At 35.0% G+C, this 18,502-nt stretch overlaps 1 protein-coding gene and 1 non-coding gene across 4 annotated transcripts in view; both read right to left on the bottom strand.

The window, feature by feature from the left end:
* Nucleotides 1–7: 7 nt before the first annotated feature.
* LOC132745869 (uncharacterized) overlaps nt 8–18,502 on the bottom strand; it is a 43,529-nt gene continuing 25,034 nt past the window's right edge. For all 3 annotated transcript variants that reach the window (XM_060734871.1, XM_060734872.1, XM_060734873.1), the window contains 4 exons: nt 15,916–16,009; nt 12,014–14,420; nt 10,636–10,732; nt 8–5,209 (listed from right to left, as the gene is read on the bottom strand). In XM_060734871.1, the coding sequence (XP_060590854.1) occupies nt 4,863–5,209; nt 10,636–10,732; nt 12,014–14,420; nt 15,916–16,009 (2,945 nt within the window). In that variant the 3' untranslated portion in view covers nt 8–4,862. The remainder of the gene's footprint in view (nt 5,210–10,635; nt 10,733–12,013; nt 14,421–15,915; nt 16,010–18,502) is intronic.
* Nucleotides 5,306–5,378, bottom strand: Trnaa-ggc (transfer RNA alanine (anticodon GGC)). Its single transcript has one exon. It is a non-coding gene; the product is annotated as a tRNA-Ala (tRNA).

Here is an 18,502-nt window from a genome sequence, read left to right on the forward strand (position 1 = left end):
ACTGTGGGTCATAGGAATCTTAAGATATTGGACGGACAACCTTTTTGAAGTCAAGGCCCCTGTGACCTTGACCTTTGACCTGGTGGCCTCAAAATCAATAGGGGTCATCTAATCGTCATGACTAACCTCCATGCCAAATATGAAGACTGTGGGTCAAAGGAATCTTAAGTTATTGGGCGGACAAGCTTTTTGAAGTCAATGCACCTGTGACCTTGACCTTTGACCTGGTGACCTCAAAATCAATACGGGTCATCTACTCATCATGACTAACCTCCACGCCAAATATGAAGACTGTGGGTCAAAGGAATCTTAAGTTATTGGACGGACAACCTTTTTGAAGTCAAAGCCCCTGTGACCTTGACCTTTGACCTGGTGGCCTCAAAATCAATAGGGGTCATCTACTCGTCATGACTAACCTCCATGCCAAATATGAAGACAGTGGGTCAAAGGAATCTTAAGTTTTTGGGAGGACAAGCTTTTTGAAGTCAAGGCCCCTGTGACCTTGACCTTTGACCTGGTGGCCTCAAAATCAATAGGGGTCATCTACTCGTCATGACTAACCTCCATGCCAAATATGAAGACAGTGGGTCAAAGGAATCTTAAGTTTTTGGGGGGACAAGCTTTTTGAAGTCAAGGCCCCTGTGACCTTGACCTTTGACCTGGTGACCTCAAAATCAATAGGGGTCATCTACTCGTCATGACTACTTGTCCAGGTGAATCCATATATAAAGTTTACCTATTATAGTTTAATATGTATTGAAACAAGTTAACACAATTCTATATTAATCAAATGACCCCTATGGCAAGGCCAATGTTAACTCATGCGGCATTATAATTTTCTTTTGTATAAGCTCATAAGGCAATGTCAATCATCCAATATTTAAGCTCTAGATACAGTTAGACATGAAGATACCTTTTTGCCTTGCCGGTGAATATAATCATGCCCTCATCCCCCCTTGAGCAGGGGAAATTTTGACCTGACGGACATGATTTAGATACATTTTCCAGTGGTTCATTAAGCAATATCACATGCCAAATATTTTAGCTTTGTGCATTTAAGTTAGAGAAAATAAGGCTTAAATGTGTTTATCTATTAAAGTCTAAAAAAATGAAGTTATCCTTAGGGTAAGGTCAGGGAAAGGCTAATTTGGACACTAGAGGCAAAATCTGAACAGCTGTAGAAGACCTATAGATATCATAAACCAAATATCAAAGATCGAGTTATATGACATGTACATAACAAAAATAAATGACCCCGAATAAGACTCCTAGGGGTAGGGCCAATTTTGGCACTAAGGGCAACTTTGGTAAAGAACCTTCCGATGATAGATTTCAAATATCAAAGCCCAGGGCATGTAGTTTCAGACAAAAATATTCATTAAATATGCATTTTGACATTTCTTTTCTGGCCCCCTTAACCTACATATGTAACAAACGAGAACCAACTGAACAACTTTGAAAAGGGCCACCCAAGGATTATTCCTATAGTGTAGTTAATGTGCAGTCTTGGTTTTTAGAGATGCTTTTTAAAGCAATAATATGACATCTCACAAGGACAGACACTGGGGGATCATAATAGCTTACTATGAGCATGCTCAGGTGAGCTAGATATATACATAATGAAATGAGCATGTTGTGCTCAGGTGACCATGAAATGTCTTGTTTGAAACAAAATATTTCGTGACATTAATTAAGTATTTATCAACACTAATTGAACATGATAACAATTGCATTTTTCATAAAGAATGAATCATTTGATATTTTAGATAGGTTAATCATAACAAAAATCTACCACTTGAAAGGGCAACACTTTTTCTTTTTACAAAGGCAATCAAATTAACCTTTAGCCTGCAGTCGGCCACAGAATCTACCCATGCAACCTGTTCATACCAAGATCAGCCGGCACATCCATGTCTACTTATCATGGTCTGCACTGTTCTCTATTCATTCAGTTAATACTCAATTTTTCCCTAAAAATGATCAATGCTTGTGTCCAGATTTAAAAACGGGAAAGTCCATTTAAAATATTAAGGGTTAAACTACAAAAGAACAAGGGATAGCGCAACTGAGATACACTGCAAAATTTTCAAACAAATGTAAGTTATTTGTATAGCTGCACAATTCATAAAATATTTGAAAACATTTAAGTTTTTCACAAACAATGCTTAACACGTTTACTATACATGTTATAGTATATCAAAATCTATAGAATATAAACAAATTGTGATAAATTAATTTGAGCCGCATCACGACAAAACCAACATAATGGGTTTGCGACCAACATGGATCCAGACCAGCCTGCACATCTGCGCAGTCTGATCAGGATCCATGCTGTTCGCTATCAGTTTCTCTACTTGCTATAGGGTTTGTTAGCGAACAGCATGGATCCTGATCAGACTGCGCGGATGCGCAGGCTGGTCTGGATCCACGCTGGTCGCAAACACATTATGTTGGTTTTGTCGTGACGCGGCTCATTTGTTTTTGTTTTGTTTGGATTTTAACGGCACGCCAACATATAACTGGCCATAATTTATACACAACTTTGATTTCTTTAAATTTAGTAGAGGAATGACCCATGGGGTACAGCTAATTTTAACCCCCGAGTACATTACTTACAACGTGATGCTTCAAACAAAATATCTATAGTCTAATTTAAATTTTAAGAGATGTTTACTTTAAAGTGACATTATGCTCATATTTTCAAAGTCAAGTTGAGCTGAATTTACTTTATATTTCAAAAAATTTATTGTCAAAATGGTGTTGGACCAACAGTTGATATTGGAAAATGTTAAAGATAAAATTATAAATCTGCCTAAAATATAAAAAGACTGCCCCACTCTTTTTATAAACTAATGGATTTTAACAGAAATTTCGTTTGGATCTGTGAGTTATTTACTGGTTACGTGAAAAGGAATTATGACAAAAATGAAAACTTATTTTGTTCTTCACCCTTCACTCACCTTGGATGAGCATAATGTCACTTTAAATCTACATAAAGTAAGCAGCCCATTGTAGAGCCAGGTTCATAATTTAGATAGCTTTTGTAGAAATATACTTGGCAATGATACATGTCATGTCAGTATTACATAAACAAAAAATTATAACAGAGTAACAAACCTCCTGCCTACAAGAAATTTCACATGAAGCACAAAATTGTGCTAATTCCAGATTGAGGTTACACACAACAAAAACAAGAGCACCGCTAGGCGGAGCATTATATGCCCGAAAGTGACTTTTTTTAGTAAGGATGAAGCATTTGTAAGACATGGGACTTCAATAATTTTACTACAAGAGACGGACAGAAAGACGCCATGGATATATATTAGGGCATATAAAATTACCCCAAAATGAATAGGGGCTTTAACCTAATATGGACAATCATCCTATGACGTTTGAATATTGTGGGCCAAATGGAACTTAAATTATGCTCTGGAAACCGTTTTCAGTGTCAAGGTAATAGTGACCTTGACCGTGTGGCCCCAAAATCAATAGGGGTCTTCTACCAAATATGGACAATCATCCTATGAAGTTTGAATCTTGTGGGCTAAATGGCACTTAAGTTATGCTCCGGAAACCGTTTTCTGTGTTAAGGTAATAGTGACCTTGACCTTTGACCTTGTGACCCCAAAACCGATATGGGTGTTCTACCCAATATGGACAATCATCCTATGAAGTTTGAATATTGTGGGCCAAATAGAACTTAAGTTATGCTCTGGAAACCAAATTGCTAACAGACCGATGGATGGACAGACAGACGGACACCAGGGGGTATAACATAGTATGCCCGAAAGAATTTCGGGCAAAAAAAATCCTGTGAACAACACATTTTGTGAACTAACAAGCAAATTCGTTTAATTTATATCCCCCGCCGAGTACTGTTTATTACTAACACAACAACTGAAGACATAAGGCTTTATTTATATATCTATCAAGCGCAGAAATGAATATTGTTCTATATGCTTACTGCACAACTAATCAAGGCCTAAAACTATGTGGTAAAGTATCTGACTAGAACAAGCTGAAGATATGCGCATCTCCTCTTGGTATTGAAGGTTACCATAAAATTTTGTTGAATTCCAGCCAGTAGTTGCAGAGAAGAAGGGCGGAAACGATTTTTACTCTATATGCATACTGTGTAACTATTCAAGGGCAATAACTCTTAATTAATGGGTCGGACCTGAACAAGCTGATGATATGCACATCTCCTCTTGATATTGAATGTTCCCATAAAGTTACATTGAATTCTAGCCAGAAGTTGCAGAGAAGTAGCCCAGAAACGAATATTGTTCTATATGCATACTGCATAACTAATCAATGGCCAAAACTCTGAGTTAAAGTGTCTGACCGGAACAAGGCATGATATGCTCATCTCCTCTTGGTATTGAAGGTTCCCATAAAGTTTCATTGAATTACAGCCAGAAGTAGCAGAGAAGTAGTGCGGAAACAATTTTTAATCTATATGCATACTGCATAACTAATCAAGAGCCATAACTCTGAGTTAAAGGGTCTTACAGGAACAAGCTGATGAAATGTGCATCTCCTCTTGATATTGATGATTCCCATAAAGTTTCGTTGAATTCAAGCCAGTAGTTGCAGAGAACTAGTCCGGAAACGATTTTTACTCTATATGCGTATTGCATAACTAATCAAGGGCCTTTACTCTAATTTAAAGGGTCTGACCAGAACAAGCTGATGATATGCGCATCTCCTCTTGATATTGATGATTCTCATAAAGTTTCGTTGAATTTCAACAAATAGTTGCAGAGAACTATTCGGGAAACGAAATTCGGACGGACGGACGGACAATGCCAAAACAATATCCCCCTTCCAATTCCATTGGCGGGGGATAACGACTCAATTCATTAACCACAAGTGAAATTTACTTCTCTAGTTTTTTTTTTCATAGAGACTTTTTTGTTTTTTATATAACTTTTAATTTGGATCCATGGTCTTTGTGAAAGAATTGGATCTTCTTTTCTGATTTTCTCTATTTCGTTCTTCCCGGGAAGTTTATCTTGGTATAAAAATTTTCCCAGATGTTTTTTAACCGAAGCTTCCTCTGATGATGTCCACATTTTACGTTTTCCAGAAATTTTTACTCTCTCATTTGTTGGTTTAGGGATAGTTGTATTACTTGTTGTTGGTGTGGTCATATTTATGTCTTTTTCATCACCATCATCATCACTTACTTGTTCTGGCTCTAGAGTTTCTGAAGAAGTGTAAACATATATAACTATTAGGGTTTTATATTCACACACACACACATATATATATGTATATATATAAATCGCACGAAAAATCAGCACGCCGCAGCCAGGACTCGAACCACGGGTCTCTGGATTGCCGGTCCAGTATGCTAACCACTACACCACAGCGGCCGTTGCTTTTCCTTCGTGCTAATTGGCCTTATATATTTAAGTGCTGATTTTTCGTGGGATTTTTTTATGTATAATTTCCCGCTCATGACTTTCTTTCTTTCATGTTTGAATGTGTCAGGCTTCACTTGACACTTAATAAGCCCATGTAAGGTGCTTTTCTTGGTTTTCCTGTCACAGTATTTAAAATAATAAGCAACTTCCACTAATTTATTGTTGATAGTAATTTGTATTATTGACAACAAATATTTATAGGTAAGTGTGCCATAAATGACCTGACAGTATGGTTATATAGCAAATAATAGGGTTCTTCAACATAATATCATTTCATATCATATAGAAGTTGATACTTAATCTATCAGAATAGTTACAATATCTCTTTTAGACAGGACTGAATTTGAGAGTTTGGCCCGGTATAAGATGCTAGAGGCATTTTGTAGTACAAGTGGTATCTTGGTGTATTTTACCTATTTAAGGTTTGCTGAATCCGATAAAGGTGGATACCAAATTGAAAAACTTGATCTTGACCATTGAAATGGCCATTTAAAGTGACCACTAAAATGGCCGTCAATTTTCTTTATCATAATTGGATGATTTATCAAATAAAACATTTAAAGAAGGGAAAAGCCTGAAATTAGTCACAAAGTATGTTTAGGTAAAACAAAACAGAATTTTTTAGCTCACCTGTCACTTTGTGACAGGATGAGCTTTTGTGATCGCTTTTCGTCCGGCCGTCCGGCTTCCGTAAACTTTTACTTTAAATGACATCTCCTCAGAAACCACCAGGCCTTGATCTTGGAATTTATGTTAACAAATGTTATTTTTTTACTATAACTTAATACATAATTATACATAATTGATTTTTCTTTCATAGTTTTGTCCTTACTGCGTCCAGTATTTTATTAGTCGAGCTTCGCTGTCTCCTGTGGCCCTGAAGTCGCTCACCTGTATAAAGGCCCCCCGGAGCGGGGCCAGTTTAAACCCCAGGGCTTTTATTTGAACAAACTTGGTAGACACCCATTAGAAGATGTTTCCTGCTAAACATCTAAGATCTAGCTTGTTGGGTTTTTAAAAAGAAGATTTTTTAAGTTTTTTCTTAACACATATATCTAAAAACAATGACACCCTTGGGCAGGGCCAGTTATGACCCCAGGGCTTTTATTTAAACAAAATTTGTAGACACTTACTAGAAGATGTTTAATGCTTAATATCTAAACTCAAGCTATTCCGGTTTTTTCGAAGAAGATTTTGAAGTTTTTGCTATACACATATCAGGAAAATCAATGTCCCCCGGGGCGGGGCAAATTTGACCCAGGGCTCTTATTTGAACAAACTTGGTAGACATCCTTCATGCTAAATATCTTAGCTCTAGCTCTTTGGGTTCTTTAAAAGAAGATTTTCAAGTTTTTACTATATTCATATAGGGAAAATTAATGATCCCCTGGGGCGGGGCCAATTTTGACCCCAGGGCTTTTATTTGAACAAACTTGGTAGACACCAATTAGAAGATGTTTCATGCCAAATATCTTAGCTCTAGCTCTTTGGGTTCTTTAAAAGAAGATTTTTTAATTTTTTACTATATACATATGGGAAAATCAATGACCCCCTGGGACAGGGCCAATTTTGAACAAACTTGGTAGACACTCACTAGAAGATGTTTCATGCCAAATATCTCTTTGGGTTTTTTAGAAGAAGATATTTAAAGTTTTTTCTTTTGGTTGCCATGGCAACCAGAGTTCTGCATGGAATGAAATTATTTGAACAATTTTCAAAGGTGACCACCAAAGGAACATTCCTGTGAAGTTTGGATGAAATTGGCCTGGTGGTTTCTGAGGAGATGTCATTTAAAGTAAAAGTTTACGGAAGCCGGACGGCCGGACGAAAAGCGATCACAAAAGCTCATCCTGTCACAAAGTGACAGGTGAGCTAAAAAGTTAAAGTAAAAAATAACATTTTTCTAGTAAAAAAAATCTAAGCTGATGGGGAGATGATTCTTGCAATATTTGTGCTAGAGTTATGAACCTTGTCACATAAGATGTGGATGGTGATAAGGTACATATATCCGAAGTATGAAGTTGATCCCTTCAGAAATAAATAGGTAACAGTAAAAAATAATATTTTTTAAGGAAACTTCTAAGTTCAAGGGGAGATAAATCTGAAAATATTGGTGATGGAGTTTTTTTGCATTTTTTCAGGCACATACGGGCACCTGAGTAGAACCACTGACATTCCATAAGCTAGCTGGATAGCTTCCTAAAATGAAAGACTCCAAAGTCAGTGATTTTTTTACAAACTCATCAGTGTGGGCCCTAGGACTCGCTTGGCTATAAATCTATGAGACCCAAAATTTAGCCGACAAATCTAAGTTACAAGGCTTAATATTGCTTTAGTGATATGAAAGGTATATAAACAATGGAATGAAGAAAAAATGAATTTGATTTCTCCATTAATTACAATGTTTCTGATACTGAAATTATTCAAAACTGTCAAATAAATTTAATAAGTTTATTTCCATTAATTTAGTTTGAGATTAATCAAAACTTCATTTTTCTTAATATTTTTATGCTTATCTATAGTATAGCACATTATTATTTCTTATCTGTAGAAGATTTGCAGACATAACTTTAACACAATTTGGTATTTATTACCAAATTCCTATCAGACAGGACTCCCTACTCAGAAAAAGTATGCATCCAAAAGATGCACATTATTTGCAACTTTGCATCCACAGCAAATTCAATGAGTCCTGGACTCAGGATGCAGAGGTAAAAAAATCACTGTAAGTCAATGTCGGGATTCAAACCCACAGTAGTGAGGGCCATGTGGCATGGGGCTTGAATTCAACGACCTTAGACGCCTCGATTGTGCATGTAAACATGAAGTAAATTGGTCATAGGGCTTAGATATATAACAGATACGTAAGTAATTTTTAAGCGTTAAATGACTAGCACTTTGTATACAAATTCATTAATGTGAAGAAATACAATATTTTGCAGGATATTTACTAAGAGTAAGCTCAAAATTCATAGAAGTGCTGATGATTGAATTTATTTTCAATGATACTTAGGTTACAAATATATGACTTTATAATCCCACCTTTTTGAGGACTTCATTTTGAATGTGCAGAAATGTCAATAAGTTGGCAAAGCTCTTGTGAGGGTACAAGTCCTCACACTGATTCATTGTGATGTGTAAGTCCACAGCAGAGATTAATTTGGGCAATTTGAGAATAATTCCTAAATTTATAATGAAGAAAAATGGAACACTCAATGTTGGGCAACTTATAAATTGAGTGTCATGTTGAAGTAAGATAACTATAAAAACTATTTCTTACACTGTGCAAGTCCTCACATTGATTGAAACTGCATTCCAGAAACAATGTAAACATGAAGTAAATTGGTCATAGTGCTTAGGTATATGACAGATACTTAAGTAATTTTTAAGCGTTAAATGACCAGCACTTTGTATACAAATTCATTAATGTGAAGAAATACAATATTTTGCAGGATATTTACTAAGAGTAAGCTCAAAATTCATAGAAGTGCTGATGATTGAATTTATTTTCAATGATACTTAGGTTACAAATATATGACTTTATAATCCCACCTTTTTGAGGACTTCATTTTGAATGTGCAGAAATGTCAATAAGTTGGCAAAGCTCTTGTGAGGGTACAAGTCCTCACACTGATTCATTGTGATGTGTAAGTCCACAGCAGAGATTAATTTGGGCAATTTGAGAATAATTCCTAAATTTATAATGAAGAAAAATGGAACATTCAATGTTGGGCAACTTATAAATTGAGTGTCATGTTGAAGTAAGATAACTTTAAAAACTATTTCTAACACTGTGCAAGTCCTCACACTGATTGAAACTACATTCCAGAAACAATGTAAACACAAGAAGCGCCGCAATGCGACAAAAACCAGGTTTTCAACGACCAAGTTTTGATGGGACAGCAATCAATAGGTCAAGGTGCACTGAAGTTATTGAGTAGATACTGAAAATTCTATTGTAAGCAAATTACCTTGACCTTGCTCCCAGATATCTAAGTGGCAATTCAAAGCTGCCACTCAGCAAGTTTGGTGTCAAAAGGTCAAAGCAAACTCAAGTTATAATATGAAAACTAAATATATTAACCTTATTCACAGACATCTGGGAAGCAATCCCAACCTGCCTCATGATATAAGCTACCCATTCATTAAGTTTGGTGTCAATAGGCCAAAGCAAACTCAAGTTATTGAGAGGAAACTGAATTTCTATTTTTAGTAACAGTGACCTTGACCTTGATCACAGACACCTGGGTAGCAATCCAAAGCTGCCTCTTGATATAAGCTATCCATACACCAAGTTTGGTGTCAATAGGCCAAAGCAAACTCAAGTTATTGAGGGGAAACAGAATTTCTATTTTTAGTAACAGTGACCTTGACCTAGATCACAGACATCTGGGTAGCAATCCCAAGCTGCCTCATGATATAAGCTATCCCATACACCAAGTTTTGGTGTCAATAGGCCAAAGCAAACTCAAGTTATTGAGCGGAAACTGAATTTCTATTTTTAGTAACAGTGACCTTTGATCACAGACACTGGTAGCAATCCAAGCTGCCTCTTGATATAAGCTACCTACACACCAAGTTTGGTGTCAATAGGCCAAAGCAAACTAAAGTTATTGAGTGGAAACCAAAAGTTGACGCCCGCCAGCCTGCTGACTTCGGCATTACAATAACCCGGTTTTCTTTGAAAACCTGGTTAATGAAGTAAATTGGTCATAGTGCTTAGGTATATAACAGATACGTTAGTAATTTTTAAGCGTTAAATGACCAGCACCTTGTATACAAATTCATTAATGTGAAGAAATACAATATTTTGCAGGATATTTACTAAGAGTAAGCTCAAAATTCATAGAAGTGCTGATGATTGAATTTATTTTCAATGATACTTAGGTTACAAATATATGACTTTTATAATCCCACCTTTTTGAGGACTTCATTTTGAATGTGCAGAAATGTCAATAAGTTGGCAAAGCTCTTGTGAGGGTACAAGTCCTCACACTGATTCATTGTGATGTGTAAGTCCACAGCAGAGATTAATTTGGGCAATTTGAGAATAATTCCTAAATTTATAATGAAGAAAAATGGAACATTCAATGTTGGGCAACTTATAAATTGAGTGTCATGTTAAAGTAAGATAACTTTAAAAACTATTTCTAACACTGTGCAAGTCCTCACACTGATTGAAACTACATTCCAGAAACAAAAATACCTTCTAAATCAAACTCGATTTCATCTAGGCTCTTTCCTTTATATTGTTGTATGTTGCCTTTTTCCATCTCTAGAAGTATTTTACTGATTTTTGCGACCTGAAAAAATGATTTTTTTTTCACTTAAACTGTAATTCATTTCAGTATTCATCTCTTAACAATTTAAATAGAAAATACATAGGTTCCTTTCAACATCAATTGATGGCATGTTCTCAAAATCTAATGATTTTAGTAAATAGCTTATAAAACACTTAATAATTACACAACTAATAAGACACTTTGCCGTACTGACAGTTTTTACCAGACAAAATAATCTTGATCTCATTTAGATATATTAAACATGCTTCATGAACATTTGGTCAATATTTTATAACCGCAGTATATTGAAGTCTCCAATGCATCAATTGTTGAGTGATCTTTTTTTTACAAACTTGACAAATATTTTATCTTTGACAACAGATTCTAGCACAAACTATCTTATCCAGTTTCATGGAGATCAGACCAAAATAATTATGACCGCAACATTTCATAGATTAGTTATATCATGTTACTTGAACGCCATGCATATTATTCTTAGTTTCCCTCATTATCATTACAATTGGGTAAAACTATAAGTCTCTAATGTGTCACCTTATAGAACTTGAAAGCTATTAACACTTTCATTAAGGGTGTAACAATACAGCAACAACCGTATTGCAATATATTGCCATTTTGCTGAAGCGTATTGCAATATATTGCAATACGTATTGTCGTGTATATGTTTTGATGTAAAGATGGAGTAACATTTATATATTATTATTATATGTATATTTTTAGTAGAAACTTAATAAAAATGTAAGGAATAAATAGAAAGTAGTGTCACACAATTTGATAAACAAAACTAGTCGCGTGTGACCTTTCACATCTGGGCCGCTTATGTAAATTATGCGGCCGCTTATTGACTTTTAAGTGTACTAGTTGTCGGATACTTTTATCTTACGTTGGCGCCAACAAAATTTGCCAATTAAAGATATTATGTGAATTTGTACAAAATTAGAAGGCAATTAATTGAAAATGATGATTTTTATAAAATACCGGTTTTCCAAAAATCGTACCGCGGTTCGAAATTTATTTTTTCATATTGCAATATATCGGTATACCGGTAAACCGTTACACCCTTAACTTTCATACCTATAAATGAACAATCTTAACAATTTTGTTTCAAGGATCTGAATTGCTTTAATGCTCAATAAGCTGGACTTAGCAAAACTGAATCCTTTTGACCTCATCATATACATAAATAATAAGTTTAATAAATGTAGAACAATATATTTAATACAATAAGGTTGCAATTACCAATCATTATACTGATTAATTTAAATTTTAAAAATCTAACATTACCTGCATTGTGTCTTGTGGAAGCCTGTAAAACTCTCTGTGAACTCTAATGTCATGACCTAGGAAGTCAGCTAAAACATCTAGTTCATTATCCTTTAAATTAAGCATCTGAACAATGACAGCTATATGTTTCCGAAATGAGGTAGAGTTGAGAAGTTCTGGTTGTTTAGCTCCACACTCATTTGCATACTTCCTAAGAACATCTGCAGCCCTCATTGGGAATTCAGCATCTCCTGGTCTAGCAAACACATACTTATTGCTTTCATCAATGCAGCCTAGAGTTCGATTCTTTACCAGAGTGTCAAGCTGCTTTCTTAAATTGTGATGGACTAATATTGCAACTTTTCTTCCTCGTTTGCCTCTAATTTCTATCCTATCGACAATTTCAGATAGTTTCTTCTCCAAAGGAGAAAGGGATTGTAGTACCTCCTCTTGGCTGTTTTTCCCATGCTGAATTCCATCTAAGTATTGTTTTACTTCTAATCTCTCAGCTTCTCCTGATCTCCTTTTATTAAAAAGAACAGTTTCTGCAAGAGTTACTTTGCAGAGTTCTCTCCATTCTGTATCAGAGGCTTGATCTGAGTCAAATAAGTCCAACAAAATTGCTGCTTCCTTTTTAAGGTAAGTTGTTAAAGCTTTCAAGTCTTGAGCCAATGGAATTCTTTTTGGCTTGTTGTACTTTTCAGTTTCCAGGGTCTGAAGAGCAAAGTGACTTATTTCTGTCTCCCAGTCTTCTATGTAGACTTCAATAAAAGATTTTGCTTGTCTTCTCAATTCACCATCTCCCGTCTTTGCTGCTTCAGTCCTTACTTGCCGTGCTACTTTATGTAAGGAGTGGCCAATTTTTTTTGCTAGTGAAGGTATCTTAAATGTAAAATCATCTTCGTTGTATTCACACAATTCCTTAACTGCCTTTACACATGCAGAAAATTTAATACTGTTAATGCAGTCCCTTAATGTTGTCACTGTGTTATCAATAGCTCTGACAGAGACAAGGAATCTTGCAAGTTCTCTCATCTTTTGCCTAACATACTGGTTCTGATGATGGTTAGTGGCAGTCTTTTGAAACATTTTTTGTCCAAATCTGACAATATCATTATCATTTCTGGCAACTAATGATACTTTATCATTTGCCATTCTGTTCAATATGAAGTCTCGAAATTTGTCTGCAACTACACCTGCCACCGGTAATAAAGCTGCACTTGACACTTGGTGATGTTTTTTAAGTTTTGTTGTTTTCTTAACACTTTCAGGATGACTATTCTTGACATGTCTCCATAACACACTGCTTCTAAATGTTCCGAAACAGGTTGCACATTGTACATACTTTAGTCCGTCTACTTGCCTAGATGGACGTTTAAATGGTATTATTTCACCTTGCTGTTTCTCAAGAACATCAACATTATGTTCAAAATCACCCCTATTCATGATTTCCCTCCAGACTTCTTTCCTTTCCTTGGAATTTTTATTGAAAGCTAATGCTCTTTGAACATCTATTTCATTTGCATGAACTTGTTCTAAATGCCTAGCAAGTTTTGGGTACTGTTTTTTGCAATATGTACAAGCATGCTTTTTATCCCAAACTCTTTTCCCATCTTTTGTCTTTTTACTTATAGCAATTTTTACTGTTTGATGTTCTATATTAACCCCTATTTCAGTCTCATCACATTGTATGTCTCTTACAGAGAGGGTTGGAATAGGATTGTTTACTTTGTCAATGTCTAGCACTTGTGTTGTTGATTCATCACTTTCACAGTTATTGTTGTCATGTTTAGGAGATATAACAATTTTATTGAAGCCATAATTTTGTACAGGGTAGATTGTGCTTTCACTTTCACTGAAATCGTATTCATTTTCACTTACTTGTGATGGAAAATAATCTTCATCATTAGAGTCATCAAAATAAGAGCTATCTAAATTTGATACATCTGACAGTTCAGTGTCAGTTAATGATTGTTCCTCAAAATGACTTTCAGTATCCATATTCTGTGCTTGTGATCCTTCTGTATTTGATTGTTCTCTAGCATTCAAGTTCATACTTGCAATATTCTGAGTAAAATATTTTTCTGTTTTTATATCCAATTGTTCTTTAGCCTTCAAGTTCCCATCATCTAATTCCTGTTTCACAGATTGTTCGGTATCTAAATCATATTGTTCTTCTGTGCTCAAGATTGGTGAAACGAATTGTTCTGTATCTAAATCTACCAATTTCTGTGCAACCAAGATTTCTGTCCCTATTATTGGTACTTCCGGAGCCTTTAAGTTCATAATTAACAAGTTCTGTGTATCCATTGCTTCTGTACCTGTATCTAATTGTTTGGAAATGATGTTCCTGTTGACTATATTATGAGTGAAAGATTGTTCAGTATCAATCTCTGATTGTTCCTCACCTTTAAAGGTATTCCTGTCACTGAAAAAAAAAATAACAGAAAATGTAAAGTCATTTCTAGATGAATCAGGGTTCATACAGACATAAATGCCAAAATTTAAGGATTTTTTAAGCACTATTTACGCATGTTTTCCCATTTTTCAAGCATATTTATTGCACATTTATCGCCACAATCTTCAACCTAAGCAGGATAATTAATTTGCCATTTTTTGTTAAATACACATTTTCTGGCCATGATTTTAAGGAATTTATAGAAGAACAACAAAGGTGTATCAAATACAGATTAGTTCAAAACAACTGCAATTTGTCCACCTACTGTTACATGAAGCAAACATTTCATTTATTTTGATACTAGATAGGGTTATTTTTTTATATTTTGTAAACTGCTGATTTTCATCGAGGACTTGGATAGGAATAACTGCTCATGTGGTTATGGTTGGTCTTTATCCCATTGTTGAAAGATGTGTCATTTAACTTGTTTGCTTCTTGGTTTACAAATTTGAGAAAGGCACAGTAACTGTAGACGAAACACTGGCATATATATCACTTGAAAATAATTTCTGCTATTTAAAATTAAAACTAATTTGTGTATGTATATTTTATGCTTTTAAGATGTAGTTTTTTCCCTGTCTTAACTTTGTGAGGACTTGTGCATAAAATAATTTGCCTGTTGATCAAGTGCTTATTCAGTGAGGACTTCAGCAAAGATTTGTAGGACTCAAGCCAAACACCTCTTTGTGAGGACTTAAGCTGATTAACTATTAAGGCTCCCATGTTTACATTTTTTTGTAAATGTTTACATGATCGCTAAGAACCTAAACGATAATCGTTTAAACACTGGTACTTCTTTGTACTATAATACACAATGTAGTCAAGTCTCCAAATGATGACTTACTTTCTATTTACAAATAATAATGTTGAGGGCTCATCATGATTGAGTCAGAAGCAAAAAAACCCTAGCAGTGACACTTATTGTTTAAAATGCTTGATTCCATTTCTCTAAAATATGAGTGGGCAATACAGGAAAGCAAGTCTTCTTTTGCCTCACGTAAATAAAAGCAGTACAATGTATTTGATAGTTTGTCTGCTAAAGCCGGTGCTAGGGGGCGTGGACGGTTTCTTGCACTTTCCATTACAGCCCATGAACAGCTCAATCAAACCGAGCCTTTATGTCATTTTAGACTGTCTTCAGGGATTTCATATTTTCTCTATTTTACAACATACTATAAATCTGTGTATGAAGATAAATTCATCATTGTGTAAAAAATAAATTCTGGTAAAACACACTTTGCTGCATTTTTATGTTAACAATTCCAAATGACATTGACCTTTGACTTGCCAACCTGACTCTGTGTGTGGGAGGTAGAACTTATCAAGATGTATCCACACACAAAATTACCTTGACCTTTTTAGCTGAAAATGGATGTTGAAAGTAAAATGCATCAAAGTGTATCTACATTTTTCGCTTACTTTATTCAAAGCTGCAAACCTAGATTAAAAGAAGACACTTAGTTACCTAGAATTCTTATGAATGTAACTTTCTGGCTCCAAATACTGGTAGAAACATAACATGTCAAAAAGCCAATCTCTGGACACAGTGTTCTGACCTCCTGAAAGTTAAAAATCTTGTGTAATCTTTTAAACCTAAATACATGTACATAAAACATGTGTTACAAATGTTCACCTCACTTTTTTATACCAAAATTAAACAAAATTATTTGATGGCCTGATTATAATAGCTCTTAATGACAAGGAACAATCAACATTATTGGCTACAGTAAGTTAGTTTTATCAAAATATATTTGATAGCTCTGGATTCCATCTAGTTTATAATCGAGAATTATTTGAACAATTTATGGAAGGAACTATCCAAGGATAATTTCCCTAGTTTCATCAAAATCTACCAATGAGTTAAGGAGGTGTCGTTTAAAGGTTTTTCTATTTTTATCCCTGGCAACCATCTTGTTCATCAGACCAGAATTTATAAACAGAACAACTTTTGGACTTTGCAAGAATCATTCCAATGTAGTTTTACCAAAATCTACCTTACAGTTTTAAAAAAAAATCTATTTTTAGCTCAAGCGGCCATCTTGTTCATCAGATCAGAATCATTTGAACAATATTTTGAGAATATCGTTGGGTTTCCTTGATGTATATGAATTTCATCTTCAGCAAATTTCAGTTTCTACCTCATTTCATTTAATTTGACAATTATTTGAAATGATTTATCTATAAACAAAATACTGAACTTTTGGAAAAATTAAAGTTTTGATGAAATAAATTGAGGAAGTCACTCCACACTTGTTGATAAAAAAATTTATCTGAAGAAGCGTTCTAAACTGAACAATATTCAGTTATCATTTCATAGCATTTCACTTTACAGTCAAGACTATTTGAAGAGACCGAATTTGGGAATCAAGAAAAAAGGTCACACGTTTTTATTCTGTTCATTTTTCATTTTATAGTAGAAATCTTTACCAGGAGGGGAATTTTAGACTTTTTTAGGGGGAAAGAAGGTAGTATTTCAGCCTGAGGAGGCAGCCGGATACTGACTACAAAGACGAAAAAGGCCATGCGAGATAACCAACATAATCTTTTTTGTGTAAAAATATTCAGGGGAAGGTCTCAAATCATTAAGAACAGTCTTAAAGGTAAACTGAGGGTCTGATTTCAAGGTCGCTTGTCGCATAAGACAGGGAGTCGCTTAAATCAGACTAAATTCAAAGCAAATTGTGTCAGGGGCATAAACAAGAGCTGTCGGTAGGACAGCATGCTCGACTATTCTTAGTGCTTGATAGTAAAAAAAATGCCTGATACAGTTACCTCCTCCTGTTTACAGGTTGGGGTCATGATGGTGAACAAGTGTGCAAAGTTTTAAAGCCATATGTCAATGGACTTTGAAAATATTTGAACTATTACAAAAACTTTAACGTAAATTCTAAGTCGAAAAAGGGGCATAATTCTGTCAAAATGCTTGATAGAGTTACCTCCTCCTGTTTACAGGTTGGGGTCATGATGGTGAACAAGTGTGCAAAGTTTCAAAGCCATATGTCAATGGACTTTGAAAATATTTGAACTATTACAAAAACTTTAACGTAAATTCTAAGTCGAAAAAAGGGGCATAATTCTGTCAAAATGCTTAATAGAGTTACCTCCTCCTGTCTACAGGTTGGGGTCATGATGTTGAACAAGTGTGCAAAGTTTCAAAGCCATATGTCTATGGACTTTGAAAATATTTGAACTATTACAAAAACTTTAACGTAAATTCTAAGTCGAAAAAGGGGCATAATTCTGTCAAAATGCTTGATAGAGTTACCTCCTCCTGTCTACAGGTTGGGGTCATGATGGTGAACAAGTGTGCAAAGTTTCAAAGCCATATGTCAATGGACTTTGAAAATATTTAAACTATTACAAAAACTTTAACGTAAATTCTAAGTCGAAAAAGGGGCATAATTCTGTCAAAATACTTGATAGAGTTACCTCCTCCTGTCTACAGGTTGGGGTCATGATGGTGAACAAGTGTGCAAAGTTTCAAAGCCATATGTCAATGGACTTTGAAAATATTTGAACTATTACAAAAACTTTAACGTAAATTCTAAGTCGAAAAAGGGGCATAATTCTGTCAAAATGCTTGATAGAGTTACCTCCTCCTGTCTACAGGTTGGGGTCATGATGGTGAACAAGTGTGCAAAGTTTCAAAGCCATATGTCAATGGACTTTGAAAATATTTGAACTATTACAAAAACTTTAACGTAAATTCTAAGTCGAAAAAGGGGCATAATTCTGTCAAAATGCTTGATAGAGTTACCTCCTCCTGTCTACAGGTTGGGGTCATGATGGTGAACAAGTGTGCAAAGTTTCAAAGCCATATGTCAATGGACTTTGAAATTATTTGAACTATTACAAAAACTTTAACATAAGTGGTTACGCCGACGCCGACGCTCGGGTGACTGCAATAGCTCTACTTATTCTTATCGAATAGTCGAGCTAAAAAGCATCCCACATGACTGGGAGTCATTTAATTCAGAAGATTGTTAAGGCATTCTCAACTGTACTTTCTTTTTTTGCACTTTCAGCAAATCAGTTATTGTAGGAAAATTTAA

This window comes from Ruditapes philippinarum, unplaced genomic scaffold (genome assembly GCF_026571515.1).
Source record: "Ruditapes philippinarum isolate M1 unplaced genomic scaffold, ASM2657151v2 ctg441_1_1_1_1, whole genome shotgun sequence".
Taxonomy (NCBI): Eukaryota; Metazoa; Mollusca; class Bivalvia; order Venerida; family Veneridae; genus Ruditapes; species Ruditapes philippinarum.